This window comes from Neomonachus schauinslandi, chromosome 3, assembly GCF_002201575.2.
Source record: "Neomonachus schauinslandi chromosome 3, ASM220157v2, whole genome shotgun sequence".
NCBI classification, from domain to species: domain Eukaryota; kingdom Metazoa; phylum Chordata; class Mammalia; order Carnivora; family Phocidae; genus Neomonachus; species Neomonachus schauinslandi.
In genome coordinates, this window is record NC_058405.1 from 81,396,056 (window position 1) to 81,412,723 (window position 16,668).

The following is a 16,668-nucleotide window of genomic DNA, read 5'->3' on the forward strand; positions in this document are numbered from 1 at the left end:
ATCCACTGAGTATTTCATTCATGTCCGGGAATGTCCCAGGCCCTGGGATACAAGACTGTCGGGTCCAGGGGGCAGGCAGGGCATGTATGTGCCCTGACAAGAGTGAGAAAGGACACAGGATCATGTTCATTCTGTGTTCCCTGCATCTCACGCGTGCCTTGCACCTCGTGATTGTCCAGGCGCTGCTACAGGAGTTCACGTCCGTGCCTAGAAGTGTCCCTTTCTTTCTTCAGCATTGCCCTGTCTAGTGCCTTGTCCAGATGCCAGTGACCCAGGCCTGGGCCTGTCTGCCTGATTCCTCCCCCTCTTCCCAGCCTCTCCCTGCCTCACAAGGCTCTGAGCAAGCCCTCCTGGGCTGGGCAGTTATCCCTGCAGTCAGGCCTGAGGGTATCCTTAGCCCAAGCATATTTTTTGGAATTGAGGGCTGAAAGGAGGAGTGTCTTTTTGTTCTCTTTTCAGGCAGGGCAGAGGGCACCTCTTAGATCTTAGTTCTTGGTCCCAGCCCAGGTTCAGAGGTTCAGAGGTTCAGAGGTTCTTCTGCCCCAGGCTGGTCAGCTACAGGGGAGGTCTGACCCCAGAACTGGGCCTTGGATGAAGCCCTAAAACACACCCCCAGGGCCGGAACAGCAGCAGGCAGAGCGCTGTAGACCCACAGCCCGCAGCACTGAGCTGACGAGCGGATCCCCAGAACTGCTTCCTGACCCTTCTTCTTTGGTGTCCGATGGCTCTGGAAGCACAGGGGTACGATAAAACGCCGGGCCCAAAGTCAGGGCTTCTGAGCCACACCCTACCAGAGGGCATGTCACACAGTCTTACCAGAAGAGCCCTGGGATTTGGGGCGGCAGGGAGCCTTCTGATGCCGTCTGTTCCCCCACCATCCTTCTGAGAGCTTGAGGGAGCAAGTCTTGAGCCTAGTTCCCTGAAGAACTGAAGAGATACAGCAAGAAGACTTTTACCCCACAACCAGACAGATGGGACTAGGCTGAACCTTCTGATCTGAGGAAGGCAGCCAGCCCTTCTGGACACAGTCCTGACCCTCCCCTGGCACACATCCCAGCATCTGCTTAGGGTGTTCAGCAGGATGGGGGTGTCCTCAGTGCATGCATCTGTACTCACTCACATGCATGTGGTACTGACCCACACCTGGAAACCTGAACATATAGAAACAAAGTCACCTACATGTGAACACCCACCTCTGCACATATTCCATGACTCGTGCCCCAGGAGGCACAGTGTTGAATATGGAGCCTAGAAATCTCTATTCACTTCTGACCTGCTTTTAAGTCTCCTCAGCCCCCTCAGCTGCATCCTTCTGATGGCATGGTGACTGTGACAGAGCTCACTGTTGTGGATGGACTGACAGACACCTGCACATGAGCTTCAATCCCTACAGTGTTAAGTTGCAGCCTCTGTCAGGAAGACAGTGGAAACTCCTGCATAGCTGACATAGGTTTTTTTGGGGTTTTTTTTTAAGATTTTATTTGAGAGAGAGCACACACGACCACCAGCAGAGGAAGGGGCAGAGAGAAAGGGAGAAGCACACTCCCTGCTGAGCAGGGCAACGTGGGGCTGGATCCCAGAACCCTGCGATCATGACCTGAGCCGAAGGCAGACGCCCAGCCGACTGAGCCACCCAGGTACCCCTGACATAGGATTTTTTTAAAAAGCTGCTGAACCACATGCAGAAGAATGAAACTGGGCCCTTACCTCACGATATACACAAAAATCAACTCAAAATGGATTAAAGACTTAAACCAAAAACCTGAAACCATAAAACTACTAGAAGAAAACAGGGAAAAGCTTCTTGACACTGGTCTGGGCAATGGTTTTTTGGATATGATACCAAAAGCACAGGTAACAAAAGCAAAATAGGTTAAGTGGGACTACACCAAACTATAAGCTTCTGTACAGTGAAGGAAACCATCAACAGAGTGAAAAGGCAACCTGCGGAATGGGAGAATGTATTTGCAAACCATATATCTGATAAAGGATTAATATCCAAAATATATAAGTAACTCATACAACTCAATAGCAAAAAAACTCAATAACTCATTTTAAAAATGGACAAAGCACCTGAATAGACATTTCTCAGATACACAAATGGCCAACAGAGATATATCGTTCAACATTGTTAATCATCAGAGAAATGCAAATCAAAACCACAATGAGGTATCACTTCACATGTCTTAGAATGCCTATTATTAAAAAGACAAAGGAATAGTGTTGGTGACAATGTGGAGTAAAGGATTTCTGGGTGTTCCAAAAGAAATGAGATCAGGATCTCAAAGAGATATCTGCATTCCCATCTTCATTGCAGCATTATGCACAGTAGTAAAGACATGGAAGCAACCTAAGTGCCCATTGATGAATGAATGAAATGGACAAGGAAAATGTGGTGCATATACCAGGGAATATTATTCAGCCTTAAAAAAAGGAAAGTCCACATTTGTGACATCATGGATGAACCTGGAGGATATTATGCTAAGTGAAATAAGCCAGACACAGAAAGATGAAAAATGCATGATCTTACTCATATATATAATCTAAAAGTCAAACTCATAGAAGCAGAGAGGAGAGGAGTTGGGGGAGGGAGAAATGGGTAAATGTCAGACAAAGGGATACAAAGTGTCTGGGAGATGAATAAGTTCTAGAGATCTAACCTGCAGCATGGTGACCATAGTTAACAAATACTGTGTTGTGCGCTTGAAATGTGCTAAGAGGATAGATCTTAAGACTTGTCACCACACACAGACACACAAATGGTAACTGTGTGAGGTGACAGATATGGTAATTAGCCTGATTGTGGTCATTATTTCACAATGTATACCTGTTTCAAAATACCAAGTTGTGCACCTTAAGTATATACAATTTTTATTTGTCACTTATACTTCAATAAATCTGGGAGGAGGCGGGGAATAGCAGCTGAAGAAGCCAGCTGCTTTTCCAAAGGATCAAAATGCTGCTCTGATGGGTCAGTAAGGAGAGGTCCTGAGTCAGGACCTGAATGGAGCACCTTGATGTGGATGACGTCAGTCTGTCCTGAGTTCAAATCCTGATTCCACCATCCCTGTATACCCATGAGATTTTATGAGTGAGCAAATTACCGGACCTTTCAGAGCCGCATTTACTCCTCTGAAGTGGAGGCCAAGACAGCTCTTGGTGTTAGGAATCAGAACCGCAAAAAAAAAAAAAAAACTTAGTACAATGCAAAAAAAAAAAGGAATCAGAACCGCTGGCCCATCCCCACGGCCGCCGTGCGCCAGGACCTGTAAAGGCCCGCGGCACCCCGGAGCGCCTCCTCCCACCCCTGCCCCGAGCGCCGCCGCGGTCCTCTACGCCCTGCCGGCCGTGGGCCAGAACCGCCGAGGGGGCGTTGAGGTCCCCCGGACACACACCCCGGGAGGCGCCCAGGGCAGAGCGCCGCGCAAGTCCAAGCCTCCTCACCCCTCCCGCCCCGGCTCCCCCGCCCCTGCAGCCGCTCGGTTGCTAGGGCTGCGGGGCCTGAGAGACGCGGCGCACGTGTCGCGGGCTGAGCGGGAGAAGCCCCGGGCCCGGCGAGCGCAGGCGGCTCCGCCCCACTCCGGGCGCTCCCGGCCGCCCCGCTCCCGCCCTATCGCAGCGGCATCTCCGGGCCGCACGGAGCCGGGAGGCCGGGCGCCATGGCCAGGGCCCCGCAGTCCCGGCGACGCCCCGCGGCGCCCGGGAGCGCCCTGCGCGCCTTGCTGCGCTGCAACCTGCCCCCCGGCGCCCAGCGCGTGGTGGTCTTCGCGGTGCTGGCGCTCCTGGTCCTCATCAACGTCGTGCTGATATTCCTGCTGGCCTTCCGCTGACCGCCCGGGCAGGGCGCCGCGGGGAACCGCGCAGGGGTGAGTGGCGCCGGCGCTGGGCTCCTGCGGCCGCCGCGCGTCTTCCCTTTCAGCCCCGTCCTCCTCGGTGCCCGCCGCGGCTCGCAGCCCGCAGTGGCCCAAGGTGCAGCGTCTGGCCCCGTCTGGGCCCCGTGAGTCCCGCACCGGACGCCACCAGGGGAGGCCTCCCCTGCCAGCCCCATGTGCCAAGGCCCGGTCTGTGTGTGTGCCCCCCTGGGGATGCGGCCCTGCAGGTGACTCGGGCGTAATGACACTTGTGCCACAGGGTCTTTCCATCTGTCCTTTGTGCCGTGGTGTGTGTGTGTGTGTGTGCGCGCGCGCGCGTGCGTGTGTCTAAAATGGCGTGTCTCTATGTGTAGCTGAGGATGCGGATGCAGCTGTGGCCACGGCTGTCTGTGGTTGTCTGGAAACTGTACATGTGACTGCCATGTGAGCGGAACTGGACATGCGTTTCTGTGTGGGTTGAAAAATGTCTGGGAAGATGAGTGGGCTCCTCTTCACATGTCATCTGCAGTTGCTTTTCCCATTTTAGGTCTTAGTGGTCTCAGTCAACGTGCCCCCACTACAGGCAGAGCCCCTCCTGCACCCCCTGGAAGGTGGGCATTCTGAATACCCTCTGTCCCCTGCTGTACAGGGGCCCAAAGAAGCTGAGCCACATTCCTTCCCAGACTATCTGATTGGAATCCTCCACCAGCCTGCATATGTGAGAGACAGGAGGAGATGGGGCAGGGTGGGAAAGGTCGTGGGTGCTCATCAGGGGGAACTTTGAGCCAAAGCCTGGCTTCCTGAAGCCTGTCAAAATCTCTGAGGTACAGGAGTGGATCCTGCCCCTGTCCCTCCATGGGGACAGTTCCCCAACTGCCTCCACATAAATATTCCATGTCTCAGAACCAGCTTCTGCTCCCCTCTGCCAGGCCAAGAAAGAGCCTGCAACCCTTGCCTCTCAGCCTGCTGGACTTAAATCTGGGCTTCCATGCAGCTGCACCTCAGACAGAGCATCAGGAAGGGCCTCTGCCCAGAAACCCATCCAGTGTGGGCCTTCGTGGCCTCTGGGCTGTCGGAGGTAGAATGCCTCTCTGAACTCTTAGAGCTACATTTTATCTTGGTGACATCACATAAATGGTTAACGTCATTGCTATAACTTGACAGAGTGCCTTGCATTTGCAGATCCGTAGAGGAGCTTTGTGGCCCAGGGAGAGCACATGGTTACTGTGGGCATCAGTCGGGACCAAAGCGCAGGGAGATCGGGGGAATTCCTCATGGCTGTATGTCTGTCAAGTACCTTCTGTGCACAGCAAGGCACTGGGACAAGGAAGTGACAAAGGTGGCCACCCCCACTACCAGAAAGGGCTTCTGGCTGACTGGACAAGACAGGTGTCGGGACTTGTCCATGAAGGTGTCAGGAACCATGGTCTCTCTGGGAAGCCCTACGTCTGCAGCGATAGAGGAAACCAGCTGTGTAGGACGCCCCCTCTCTGCAAGGCTGGCAGAGGACAGCGGCGGGAGGAGGCACTGGCCCATACAAGAGGGGCTTTCCCCGGGGCTCATCTGAGAGAACCCAGGGTTAGGAGGAGACACCTGATCTGGCTAGTATTAGTAGGGAACGACCTGGGCAGGGAAATGGCGGGAAGCTGGGCTGTGTGGAGTATGTCTGCATTACGTCCTCCCTGCCTGGGCTCCAGCAGTGAAAGGTGGCTTCCACACTGTCCTGGAGACCTGCATGTGCAGCTGGTGTGAACTGAGGGTGGACGGCATTCACCTGCAGCGTGGCATACTGTTCTCAGGAGATCAGAGTGTAGCATCCCAGTAGCGAGTGTATAAATGTGTGTTGGCAGGTGCATGTCGGGGTTTGTGCAGGAAGAGGGAGTCTCAGGACACGCACCTCTCAAGGATCAAAACTACCCAAATAGCCTGTAGTCACACATTCCCTCCATTGTGATGCACACACTTTGCCTGAGGTCATACACACTCTCTGTCCTTATGCTCACACTCACCCTTGGTCACACACATCTTCTGTCCTGATGTATCTGGTCACCTGTGATCACTGTCCCTGAAAGAGGACATTCACCTGCAGCCCACATTCTCATTGGCTCACCCACCCCACCCTTGAGTACCCTGCTTCTTCCTTGTCTTCAGGCAAGATCCTCCAAGGCTAGAGGTGGTAGCCTCCTCATGTGGAACGTGCCTGCTCTGGGCTGCCTAGTCTAGTGCTTGCTCCCTGGGTACAGCAGGCACCTTCATGTGGCTCGCTGAGTCCTCTTGTCTCATCTTGTTCGTATTGCAGCCAGGAGGTCTTGATCCTGGGGGCCAGGCCTTCCTGCAGAAGAGGACATGCCTGTAGTAGGTCTTTTTAGCTGGGGTGAGTTCAATGGTCCCTTGAGGAGGCATGCAGCCCCCCAGGAATAACCCAGTGCTTGGTGCCCAGGGCCCCTGGGTGGGCATCAGGAACCTGCAGCCCCTGAATGGCTTTGCATGGGAGCGTAGGTATACACGTCGGCTGTAGATCATTCGGAGGAGTGGTTTCATCAGGGTTTAAAGCAGGTTTCATCCCCAGAAAACACGAACTGGAGGTTTCTGAATGTGCTTGCTCAGGCCCTACCCTGGAGGAAGGTTCCAGCCTGAGTGGGCTCTGGTATCCAGGTGGCCTACCCCACCCTTCACCCTGCCCATTCAGGGCCTGGGGGAGACCCCCTAGCTACTGGAAATGTCAGCTGGAGATCCAGACAGTCCTGTTGCAGCCCTGCTCTGGTTCCCATTTCAGTGTGAGGAACAGCACACACACTGCACGGGGAGCACGCAGAGAAGGCCCCACTGGACCTGAAGCCAAAGAAGGATTCATACGCACGAGTGGGAACAGAGGCGAGCAGCTCAGAGAAGGAAATAGTTGGTTGCAGAGGGCCTGACTGGTTGACGCTCTGAGGCCTTGACTGCCAAAGAGCCACCCTGCAGAGCCAACACTTGGTCCCAGCAGACATGGATCTCACCTCTTTTTTTTTTTTTTTTTTTAAGATTTATGTATTTATTTGACAGAGACACAGCGAGAGAGGGAACACAAGCAGGGGAAGTGGGAGAGGGAGAAGCCGGCTTCCCGCTGAGCAGGGAGCCCGATGCGGGGCTCTATCCCAGGACCCTGGGATCATGACCTGAGCCAAAGGCAGACGCTTAACGACTGAACCACCCAAGCGCCTCTGGACCTCACCTCTTGTATAGCCCCCAACCTACCCCTCCTCTTGTCCTAAGCCCCAGAGCCATTCATTATTCATGGAGCAGAAACTGAGCCCACATTACAGGAAAGCAGGCATCCGCCCAACGGCAAATGGAGCTCTAAGCACAAGGGCTGCCTGGGGCATGGAGGAGGGCGGGAGTCCCATCTCCCTGCCCCTCAGGGCAGGGGAGCATCCCTCCTGATGTGAGGTCCGTGACCATGTGGGAGGAAGGAAACACACCAAATTATTTCAGCAGAGAGAAATTACTATAAAGACTTGTGAGCCAGGTATAAAGTTCCTGACCCCAAAACCAAGTGCACAAGAACAATCCTGAAGTATCCATTACAGAGATAACAGCTGCAAGATGTACCTACCCCTCCTAGAGCTAGGGAATAAAGTAAAGAGGTTGGAATAATTAAAGCTGAGGATCCTGTGGGCCTTGGGACCTGAAAGTCTGAGGCTAGGTGCTGTTCAGCTAGTGCAGGTTGGGATGGCAGGGGAGGGCCATGAGACTGGTTCCACAAGTGTTCGAAAATCACCACAAACCAGATCCAGCTACTGTGATGGCTGGGCGCCAGCCCCCCCCCCACCCCCTGCCCCCCCCCGCCCCGTACCTAGGAGGAGTGGCACTGGTGCTTGCCAGGTGACCTCACAGGTAATGCAAGGCCACAGGAAGCCAGTGGGAGGGAGTAAGCCCCTTCTCCCTCTGGCCTTGTGGTCCCCTCCAGTGCCACATTGGGAGAACCTAACGGGGTAGCTAGCACAGAAGAAATGCAGCCTGCTGTGCTCAGCCCCAGCCTCCCAGAGCAGAGCACAGATGGTAAATGAAGCTGAGAGTAGTAAGTGACTCACTGGTCCAGTGGGGTGGGAGGAAGGTGTGCCCTGTGCAGGGGAGTGAGCAACACACTTGCCTCTCAGATTCTGTGGCTCACCAGGATTCTAGTTCACTTCAGGCTTCATCACGAGCCCTGCCAGTCTAGACATGCCCAGGGCATAGTCCTGTCCCTTGAAGAGTGACGGGCTCAGAGGGAGCCTCCGTTCACTCCTCTGTAACCTGAGTCAGGATCCCCTCTTTGCAGGGCTGCTGAGGGATGGAGGACAGAGGGCAGAGCACCCTGCCCCATGAGGAGGTCCATGACAGCCTTGCCCACTGATCTGCTATCTGTGGCTCTCTCCACAGCTCATCAGTGATGGCAGTGTGGTCTGTGCTGAAGCACTCTGGGACCATGTCACCATGGATGACCAGGAACTGGGCTTCAAAGCTGGGGATGTCATCGAAGTAATGGATGCCACCAACAGAGAGTGGTGGTGGGGTCGTGTTGCTGACGGCGAGGGCTGGTTTCCAGCCAGCTTTGTGCGGGTATGGCACAGCCTGTGTGCTTCTCCTTTGCCCATTAGGAGCCCAGTGGCTCTGCTCAGACATGCAGACCTGAAACTGCTCTGGGGTCGGAGGTCCTGGGCATGGACTTCCCCCCCGCCCCGCCCCCGCCTTCCCCCACCCTCAGGGCTGTGCTGGGACTGCAAGGCTGTGGGATGGAGATGGGGATCGAGGTGTCCAGAAGACCAGCCACAGAGTTGTGACCCAGCCATCACCAATTCCTGCCTGCTCCCACCCCTCCCTCCAGGGTGCCCTCAGTGTCCAGAAAGGAACGGGTCAGAAATGATGGTGTGTGCATTCCTCCAGGGGGAATCTGCCTGTTAGAATTCCATCACCACAAACAACTCAGCACCGGGCATTTACTAAACCCCGTGCAGAAAATTTGGACAGGCTTCTCAATTATAACTTTCACAATGCCCTGGGAGCTGGGAACAGCCCCTTACACCTGAGAAAACTGAGGCATGGACAAGTTAAGTCGTTAGCACAAGAGCTCACAGGAAGGGGACCCAGAGCCTTCCTGTGGCAGCCTTTGGTCTCCTAGGAAGGAATCATGGTGCCTTCTCAAAGGCCAGGCAGAGGGCAGTGGGGAGGAGATATCCCAGACTTTGGGGTTCGTTGCTTCTGCTGCCCCAAACCCCGTGGATGAACTGCCCACTCTCCACCTCTAGCCTGTCCTACTTACAGGTCAGAGAGCCAGAAAGGCCCCGTCACCCATCCTCTTCTGTCACAGCCCCTAGAGGGCCGGCCCCGTGTGAGCAGGCCCTGGGTCCGAACCCCAAGAGAGTGAGCATCTGTGCTCCGCTCCCAGCACTGAGTCCAGAACCGGCCGAGGAGCGAGAGGAGAAGGGTGCCTTCAGAGGGGCAGGCGCGGTCTCGGGTGCCGGGGGAAAGGGGCTGCCGGGTCTACACGTCCTCCGAGCCTCTGTTCCCCGCTGCCGCCTCGTGCCGGTCGCGGGGCGCTGAGCCTCGGCGGGGGCTGACCTGAGGGGCGCTGACCAGCCTCGCGCTGCCTGCAGCTGCGGGTGAACCAGGACGAGCCCGCCGACGAGGAGGCCTTGCGGGCCGGGGACGGCGGAGCCGCGGATGGAGGGGCCGAGGCGCAGAGCAGCAAGGACCAGATGCGGACCAACGTCATCAACGAGATCCTCAGCACCGAGCGGGACTACATCAAGCACTTGCGCGACATCTGCGAGGTGAGGCCCGGCCGGGGGTGCGGAGGGTGGCGTGGGGGACGCGGGTGCCGGGAGAGAGACCTGATGGGCCGCGGGCCGCAGGGCTACATCAGGCAGTGTCGCAAGCGCGCCGACATGTTCAGCGAGGAGCAGCTGCGCACCATCTTCGGGAACATCGAGGACATCTACCGGTGCCAGAAGGCGTTTGTGAAGGCGCTGGAGCAGAGGTTCAATAGGGAGCGCCCCCACCTGAGCGAGCTGGGCGCCTGCTTCCTGGAGCACGTGAGCACGCCCCGCCCCGGACACCCCGCTGCCCAGGACCCACGCACCCTGTCTCCCCACTACGCGGGCCCCCTGCCCTGCCCATCCCTGCTGGGGGTCCGCGCCCGGCTACACACAAACCCCCCGGCCCCAGCACAAAGCCTCCCTTCGCCCTTGCCTCCCGTGCCTGCCTCCCCTCAGAAGTCGACCCTGTAGGCTAAAGCCCAGGCAACCTGCTGCTCTTTGCCCAGAAGCATCCAGGCCCCACACCCCTACTGCCCACCTTGCCCTCATGCTCCCACACGGTTTTAGCAGTGTCTCTTCTTGTTTGGGAGGCCGACCAAGCCAGAGAGGGCTCCTTGGAGCAGGGGTGCCTGGGCATCTGCCTGAAAAGCTTTGCTTGGGCTAGAGTAAGTAAAAGACAGAGCTGGGCTGGGCTACCTGTTGAGCATCCTCAGAGCTGTTCCTAACAGGTTCTTGGCTTCCTCACACACTGAGAAAACTGGAATCTGTGGAATGTACAGTGCTTAACTTCCACGCTAAATGCCAATTGGAATTTAGCCAAGGTTCATTGGCCTGGTCTAGGCTAGATGGACTCCTGGCCTTGCTTGGTAAGGAAGGCACTTGTTACTATCCCTCTCCTGTGGCAGTCACATGCAGTTGAGCCGAGGATGCCAAGGCCGGCCCATGAAGGACAATGTGGGTTCCTTCTTGGTGTTGGAAGGGCCCTGGCACCTCACTCCAGTGGCAGGAGGAGAACTGGAAAGGGAGACCTTAGACTTCCCGAGCAGGAACTGGGGACGGGTCAGAGCACCTGTGTGAGTATGGGATTTGCAGCCAGTTATTCAGCAGGCAGAGCTGTGATGGGGGCGGGGGGGTGGGGCAGGCACTTTATCGATATTACCTAGTGTGACCATTCCAGCAACCCACCAGCCAGCCAACTGCTGTTACCCTCCTTTCCCACCTAAGTCCGTGAAGTCCTAGTCACTCTAGGGCACACCCAGTCTTTCTCTGGCTCTAGGTAGATGGAACTTAAAAAAAAAAAAAGGCACCGTGAGTCTCCTGTACGATACACACACAATGTGGATATATCTGTCACATTGTGTTTGTTGAACAAAGTGGCAGTGGCTGTCTTTCAGATATGAAAGAGCTTTGTGAAGGATAAGCAAGACACTTGGGCCGAGGAGGAGAACAATCCAGGGGACATAGCCATAGACCCTGGCATCCATTTAATCTCTCTCTCTCTCTTTTTTTTTTAAGATTTTATTCATTTATTTGACAGAAAAATAGACAGTGAGAGAGGGAACACAAGAAGGGGGAGTGGGAGAGGGAGAAGCCGGCTTCCCGCGGAGCAGGGAGTCCGATGTGGGGCTCGATCCCAGGACACTGGGATCATGACCTGAGCCGAAGGCAGACGCTTAACAACTGAGCCACCCAGGCGCCCCCATTTAATCTCTCTTAATCCCTTTCTCCTCTCCCTCTCTCTCCCTCTCCCCCTCTTTCCCAGTTTCCCTTTCCTTCACTCCTTCTCTCCCTCTCTTTCTCCTTCCCTCCCCCTCTCTCTCCCTCTCTCTCCTGTCCTCTCTCTCTCTCTGCTTCTCTCTCTGGTTTTTGGTCTTATAACGCTTCCTTATTAGCATCATTGATTTCATCCAAAAAACCAGACATACAGTCAGAATCTCTGCTGAGGGCCCTGCTGAGAAAGCTGGGTGGCGACAGTGCACACACAAGCCTGAGTTTTCAGGTCTCTCACATCCCCGTGCCTAATTCCACATAGTTTGCGCCCAGTGAAGTGAGTAGACAGAGCCTGGGTCCTCCGAGCCCAGCTCCTGAAGGAAATGCAGACGCTTGCTCCCGCTCCCTCCCGATGCTGTGCCTGAGGCGCCTGGGTGGCCTGAGGGGCAGGGGCTCCCCATGCTAACCTCCAGCTTGTGCCCCCAGCAAGCGGACTTCCAGATCTACTCAGAGTACTGCAACAACCACCCCAATGCCTGTGTGGAGCTGTCCCGGCTTGCCAAGCTCAGCAAGTACGTGTACTTCTTTGAGGCCTGCCGGCTGCTACAGAAGATGATCGACATCTCGCTGGACGGCTTCCTGCTGACCCCTGTGCAGAAGATCTGCAAGTACCCTCTGCAGCTGGCCGAGCTGCTCAAGTACACACCCCCCCAGCACAGGTAGGAGGCTGTGGGGGAGCGGGGGCTGGGGGCCAGCCGGGGTGTCGCGTACTGGCTGTGGGTGGCCACTGCTGTAGGTGCTGGCTGGCAGCCCACAGTCAAACAGGTGCCACTGTTGCATGCTGTTGCTGCAAGGAGGGGACCGGACAAAAATGGGGTATTCCGTTCTGCTGTGCCCAGCCAGGTGTGCGTTGACAGGTGAAGAACTGGCCGAGGGCAGAGCCCCAGAGGGAAGCAGCTCCACAGGGGGCCCCTCTCTGCTCTCCGAAGTGTGGCCTTCTTCCATCTCTCTTCTGCCCCAGGGATTTCAAGGACGTGGAAGCAGCCCTACATGCCATGAAGAACGTGGCCCGGCTCATCAACGAACGGAAACGGAGGCTTGAAAACATCGACAAGATTGCTCAGTGGCAGAGCTCCATAGAGGACTGGGAGGTGAGGTTCCCACACCCCACAAAATACCATGGGGCTCTGCCCCTGAACAATCTAGGAAGGAGCTGAAGCAGGGAGCCGTGCTCCTGGGAGCTGGCGAACAGGCACCAGTGGTAAGCAAGCTGGTCCTCTGCCCAGGCCAACCCACCCGAGCACTGAGCTGCAGGCCTGGTGGTGGAGAGTGTAGGGTATGTGTGAGGTAAGATGTCGCTCCTGGTGCAGCCGGTTAGCCCAGCAGGACAGGCCAGCCCCCAGTTTTAGTAACTACTGGGACTTCTCCCAACAGAAGGGTTCAGGCCTGCCATAGCATGACCAAAAACGATTGCCATGGGTCAGAGCCTCCTGGTTCCATTCTTCTGGCTTGCGCATACATACCCCTTGTCTCTGCCAGTCTTGCCTTCTAAAGCCGCCGGAGGCCTGAACTTACAGGGACATTTCCTGTCCTGTTCTCTCACCTCCACCCACTAGCCATAAATATTATGAAAATACAGATTCTTGGGCCTCATCCTAGAACTAGGAAATTAGAATCCCTGGTGGTGGGGCTGAGCAATGTGGTCTTTGTTTTGTTCAGGGTTTTTTATTTTCCTGGTGCTTGGTTCTGAGGCCCAGACCTGGCTAAGGACCCCTACAAAATTCACTTATCCCAAACTGAACAGCTGCCAAAAACTCCTGGCTGAGGTTTGCATTTCCCAGGAGGAACCGAAAGGGGGCAGGGCTTAGCCTGAAAGTTTGAAGTCTAATGATGGGGCTTCAGGTACTAACTACATTTAGCTGAGAAAACTTCCTAACCCCCTAAAAGACAAAGTTCACAGGTGACTTCTAGCCAGGTCTAACTATTCTTGAGCGCAGCACTGAACGAAATATCATGGGAGTCACACAGGTAATTGTATATGTTCTAATAGCCATCTTAAAACAGAAAAAAAAGAGTGAAATTAATTTTTTTTCTTTTCTGCTCAGTAATTTTCTTTTTTTATATATATTTTTTATTAACATATAATGTATTATTTGTTTCAGGGGTATAGGTCTGTGATTCATCAGTCTTATATAATTCACAGTGCTCACCATAGCACATACCCTCCCCAACGTCTATCACCTAGCCACCCCCTGCCTCCCCCCCACCACTCCAGCAACCCTCAGTTTGTTTCCTGAGATTAAGAGTCTCATATGGTTTGTCTCCCTCTCTGATTCATCTTGTTTCATTTTTCCCTCCCTTCCCCTATGATCCTCTGCCTTGTTTCTCAAATTCCACATATCAGTGAGATCATATGATAATTTGATCTGATTGACTTATTTCGCTTAGCATAATACCCTCTAGTTCCATCCACGTTGTTGCAAATGACAAGATTTCTTTTTTGTGATGGCTGCATCATATTCCATTGTGTGTGTGTATATATACGTATATATATGTGTGTGTGAGTGTGTGTGTGTGTATATATATATATATATATACCACAGCTTCTTTATCCATTCATCTGTTGATGGATATCTAGGCTATTTCCATAGTTTAGCTATTGTGGACATTGCTGCTATAAACATTGGGATGCACGTGCCCCTTCAGATCACTACATTTGTATCTTTGGGGTAAATACCTAGTAGTGCAATTGCTGGGTCATAGGGTAGCTCTATTTTCAACTTTTTGAGGAACCTCCATACTGTTTTCCAGAGTGGCTGCACCAGCTTGCATTCCCACCAACAGTGTAGGAAGGTTCCCCTTTCTCCACATCCTCGCCAACATCTATCGTTTCCTGATTTGTTCATTTTTGCCATTCTGACTGGTGTGAGGTGGTATCTCATTGAGGTTTTGATTTGGATTTCCCTGATGCCGAGCGATATTGAGCACTTTTTCATGTGTTTGTTGGCCATTTGGATGTCTTCTTTGCAGATACATCTGTTCATGTCTTCTGCCCTTTTCTTGATTGGATTATTTGTTCTTTGGGTGTTCAGTTTGATAAGTTCTTTGTAGATCTTGGATACTAGCCCTTTATCTGATATGTCATTTGCAAATATCTTCTTCCATTCTGTCCATTGTCTTTTGGTTTTGTTGACTGTTTTCTTTGTTGTGCAAAAGTTTTTTATCTTGATGAAGTCCCAATAGTTCATTTTTGCCCTTGCTTCCCTTGCCTTTGGCAATGTTTCTAGGAAGAAGTTGTTGTGGCTAAGGTCGAAGAGGTTGCTGCCTGTGTTCTCCTCAAGGATTTTGATGGATTCCTGTCTCACATTTAGATCTTTCATCCATTTTGAGTCTATTTTTGTGTGTGGTATAAGGAAATGGTCCAGTTTCACTCTTCTGCATGTGGCTGTCCAATTTTCCCAACACCATTTGTTGAAGAGACTTTTTTCCATTGGACATTCTTTCCTGCTTTGTTGAAGATTAGTTGATCATTGGGTTGAGGGTCCATTTCTGGGCTCTCTGTTCTGTTCCATTGATCTATGTGTCTGTTTTTGTGCCAGTACCATACTGTCTTGATGATTACAGCTTTGTGATAGAGCTTGAAATCTGGCTTTGTGATACCACCAGCTTTGCTTTGCTTTTTCAACATTCTTCTCGCTATTTGGGGTCTTTTCTAGTTCCATACAAATTTTAGGATTATTTGTTCCAATTCTGTGAAAAATGCTGATGGTATTTTGATAGGGATTGCATTAAATGTGTAGATTGTTCTAGGTAGCGTTGACATCTTCACAATATTTGTTCTTCCAATCCATGAGCATGGAATGTTTTCCCATTTCTTTGTGTCTTCCTCAGTTTCTTTCATGAGTATTTTATAGTTTTCTGCGTGCAGATTCTTTGCCTCTTTGGTTAGATTTATTCCTAGGTATCTTATGGTTTTGGGTGCAGTTGTAAATGGGATCGACTCCTTAATTTCTCTTTTTTCTGTCTTGTTGTTGGTGTATAGGAATGCCACTGATTTCTGTGCATTGATTTTATATCCTGCCACTTTACTGAATTCCTGTATGAGTTCTAGCAGTTTTGGGGTGCAGTCTTTGGGGTTTTCCACATAAAGTATCATATCATCTGCAAAGAGTGAGAGTTTGACTTCTTCTTTGCTGATTGAGATGCCTTTTACTTCTTTTTGTTTTCTAATTGCTGTGGCTAGGACTTCCAATACTATGTGGAATAGCAGTGGTGATAGTGGACATCCCTGCCGTGTTCCTGACCTTAGGGGGAAAGCTCTCAGTTTTTCCCCATTGAGAATGATATTCGCTGTGGGTTTTTCATAGATGGCTTTTATGATATTGAGGTATGTACCCTCTATCCCTACACTGTGAAGAGTTTTAATCAAGAAAGGATACTGTACTTCGTCAAATGCTTTTTCTGCATCTATTGAGAGGATCATATGGTTCTTGTTCTTTCTTTTGTTAATGTATTGTATCACGTTGATTGATTTGTGGATGTTGAACCAATCTTGCAGCCCAGGGATAAATCCCACTTGGTTGTGGTGAATAATCCTTTTAATGTACTGTTGGATCCTATTGGCTAGTATTTTGGTGAGAATTTTTGCATCCATGTTCATCAGGGATATTGGTCTGTAGTTCTCCTTTTTGATGGGGTCTTTGTCTGATTTTGGGATCAAGGCAATGCTGGCCTCAAAAAAGAGCTTGGAAGTTTTCCTTCCATTTCTATTTTTTGGGACAGTTTCAGAAGAATAGGTATTAGTTCTTCTTTAAATGTTTGGTAGAATTCCCCTGGGAAGCCATCTGGCCCTGGGCTCTTGTTTATTGGGAGATTTTTGATTACTGCATCAATTTCCTTAGTGGTTATGGGTCTGTTCAGGTTTTCTATTTCTTCCTGGTTCAGTTTTGGTAGTTGATACATCTCTAGGAATGCATCCATTTCTTCCAGATTATCTAATTTGCTGCCATAGAGTTGCTCATAATATGTTCTTATAATTGTTTGTATTTCTTTGGTGTTGGTTGTGATCTGTCCTCTTTCATTCATGATTTTGTTGATTTGGGTCATTTCTCTTTTCTTTTGATAAGTCTGGCCAGGGGTTTATCAATCTTGTTAATTCTCTCAAAGAACCAGCCCCTAGTTTTGTTGATCTGTTCTACTGTTCTTTTGGTTTCTATTTCATTGATTTCTGCTCTGATCTTTATTATTTCTCTTCTCTTGCTGGGTTTAGGCTTTATTTGCTGTTGTTTCTCCAGCTCCTTTAATTTTTTTTTTTTTTTTTTTTTTTTAAA

At 52.0% G+C, this 16,668-nt stretch overlaps 1 protein-coding gene across 1 annotated transcript in view; it reads left to right on the forward strand.

The window, feature by feature from the left end:
* ARHGEF4 (Rho guanine nucleotide exchange factor 4) overlaps window positions 1-16,668 on the forward strand; it is a 121,729-nt gene that overhangs the window by 100,016 nt on the left and 5,045 nt on the right. Inside the window, exons 4-8 of the mRNA XM_044913238.1 lie at window positions 8,253-8,432; window positions 9,467-9,643; window positions 9,725-9,904; window positions 11,825-12,057; window positions 12,360-12,489. Of these exons, the coding sequence (XP_044769173.1) occupies window positions 8,253-8,432; window positions 9,467-9,643; window positions 9,725-9,904; window positions 11,825-12,057; window positions 12,360-12,489 (900 nt within the window). The remainder of the gene's footprint in view (window positions 1-8,252; window positions 8,433-9,466; window positions 9,644-9,724; window positions 9,905-11,824; window positions 12,058-12,359; window positions 12,490-16,668) is intronic.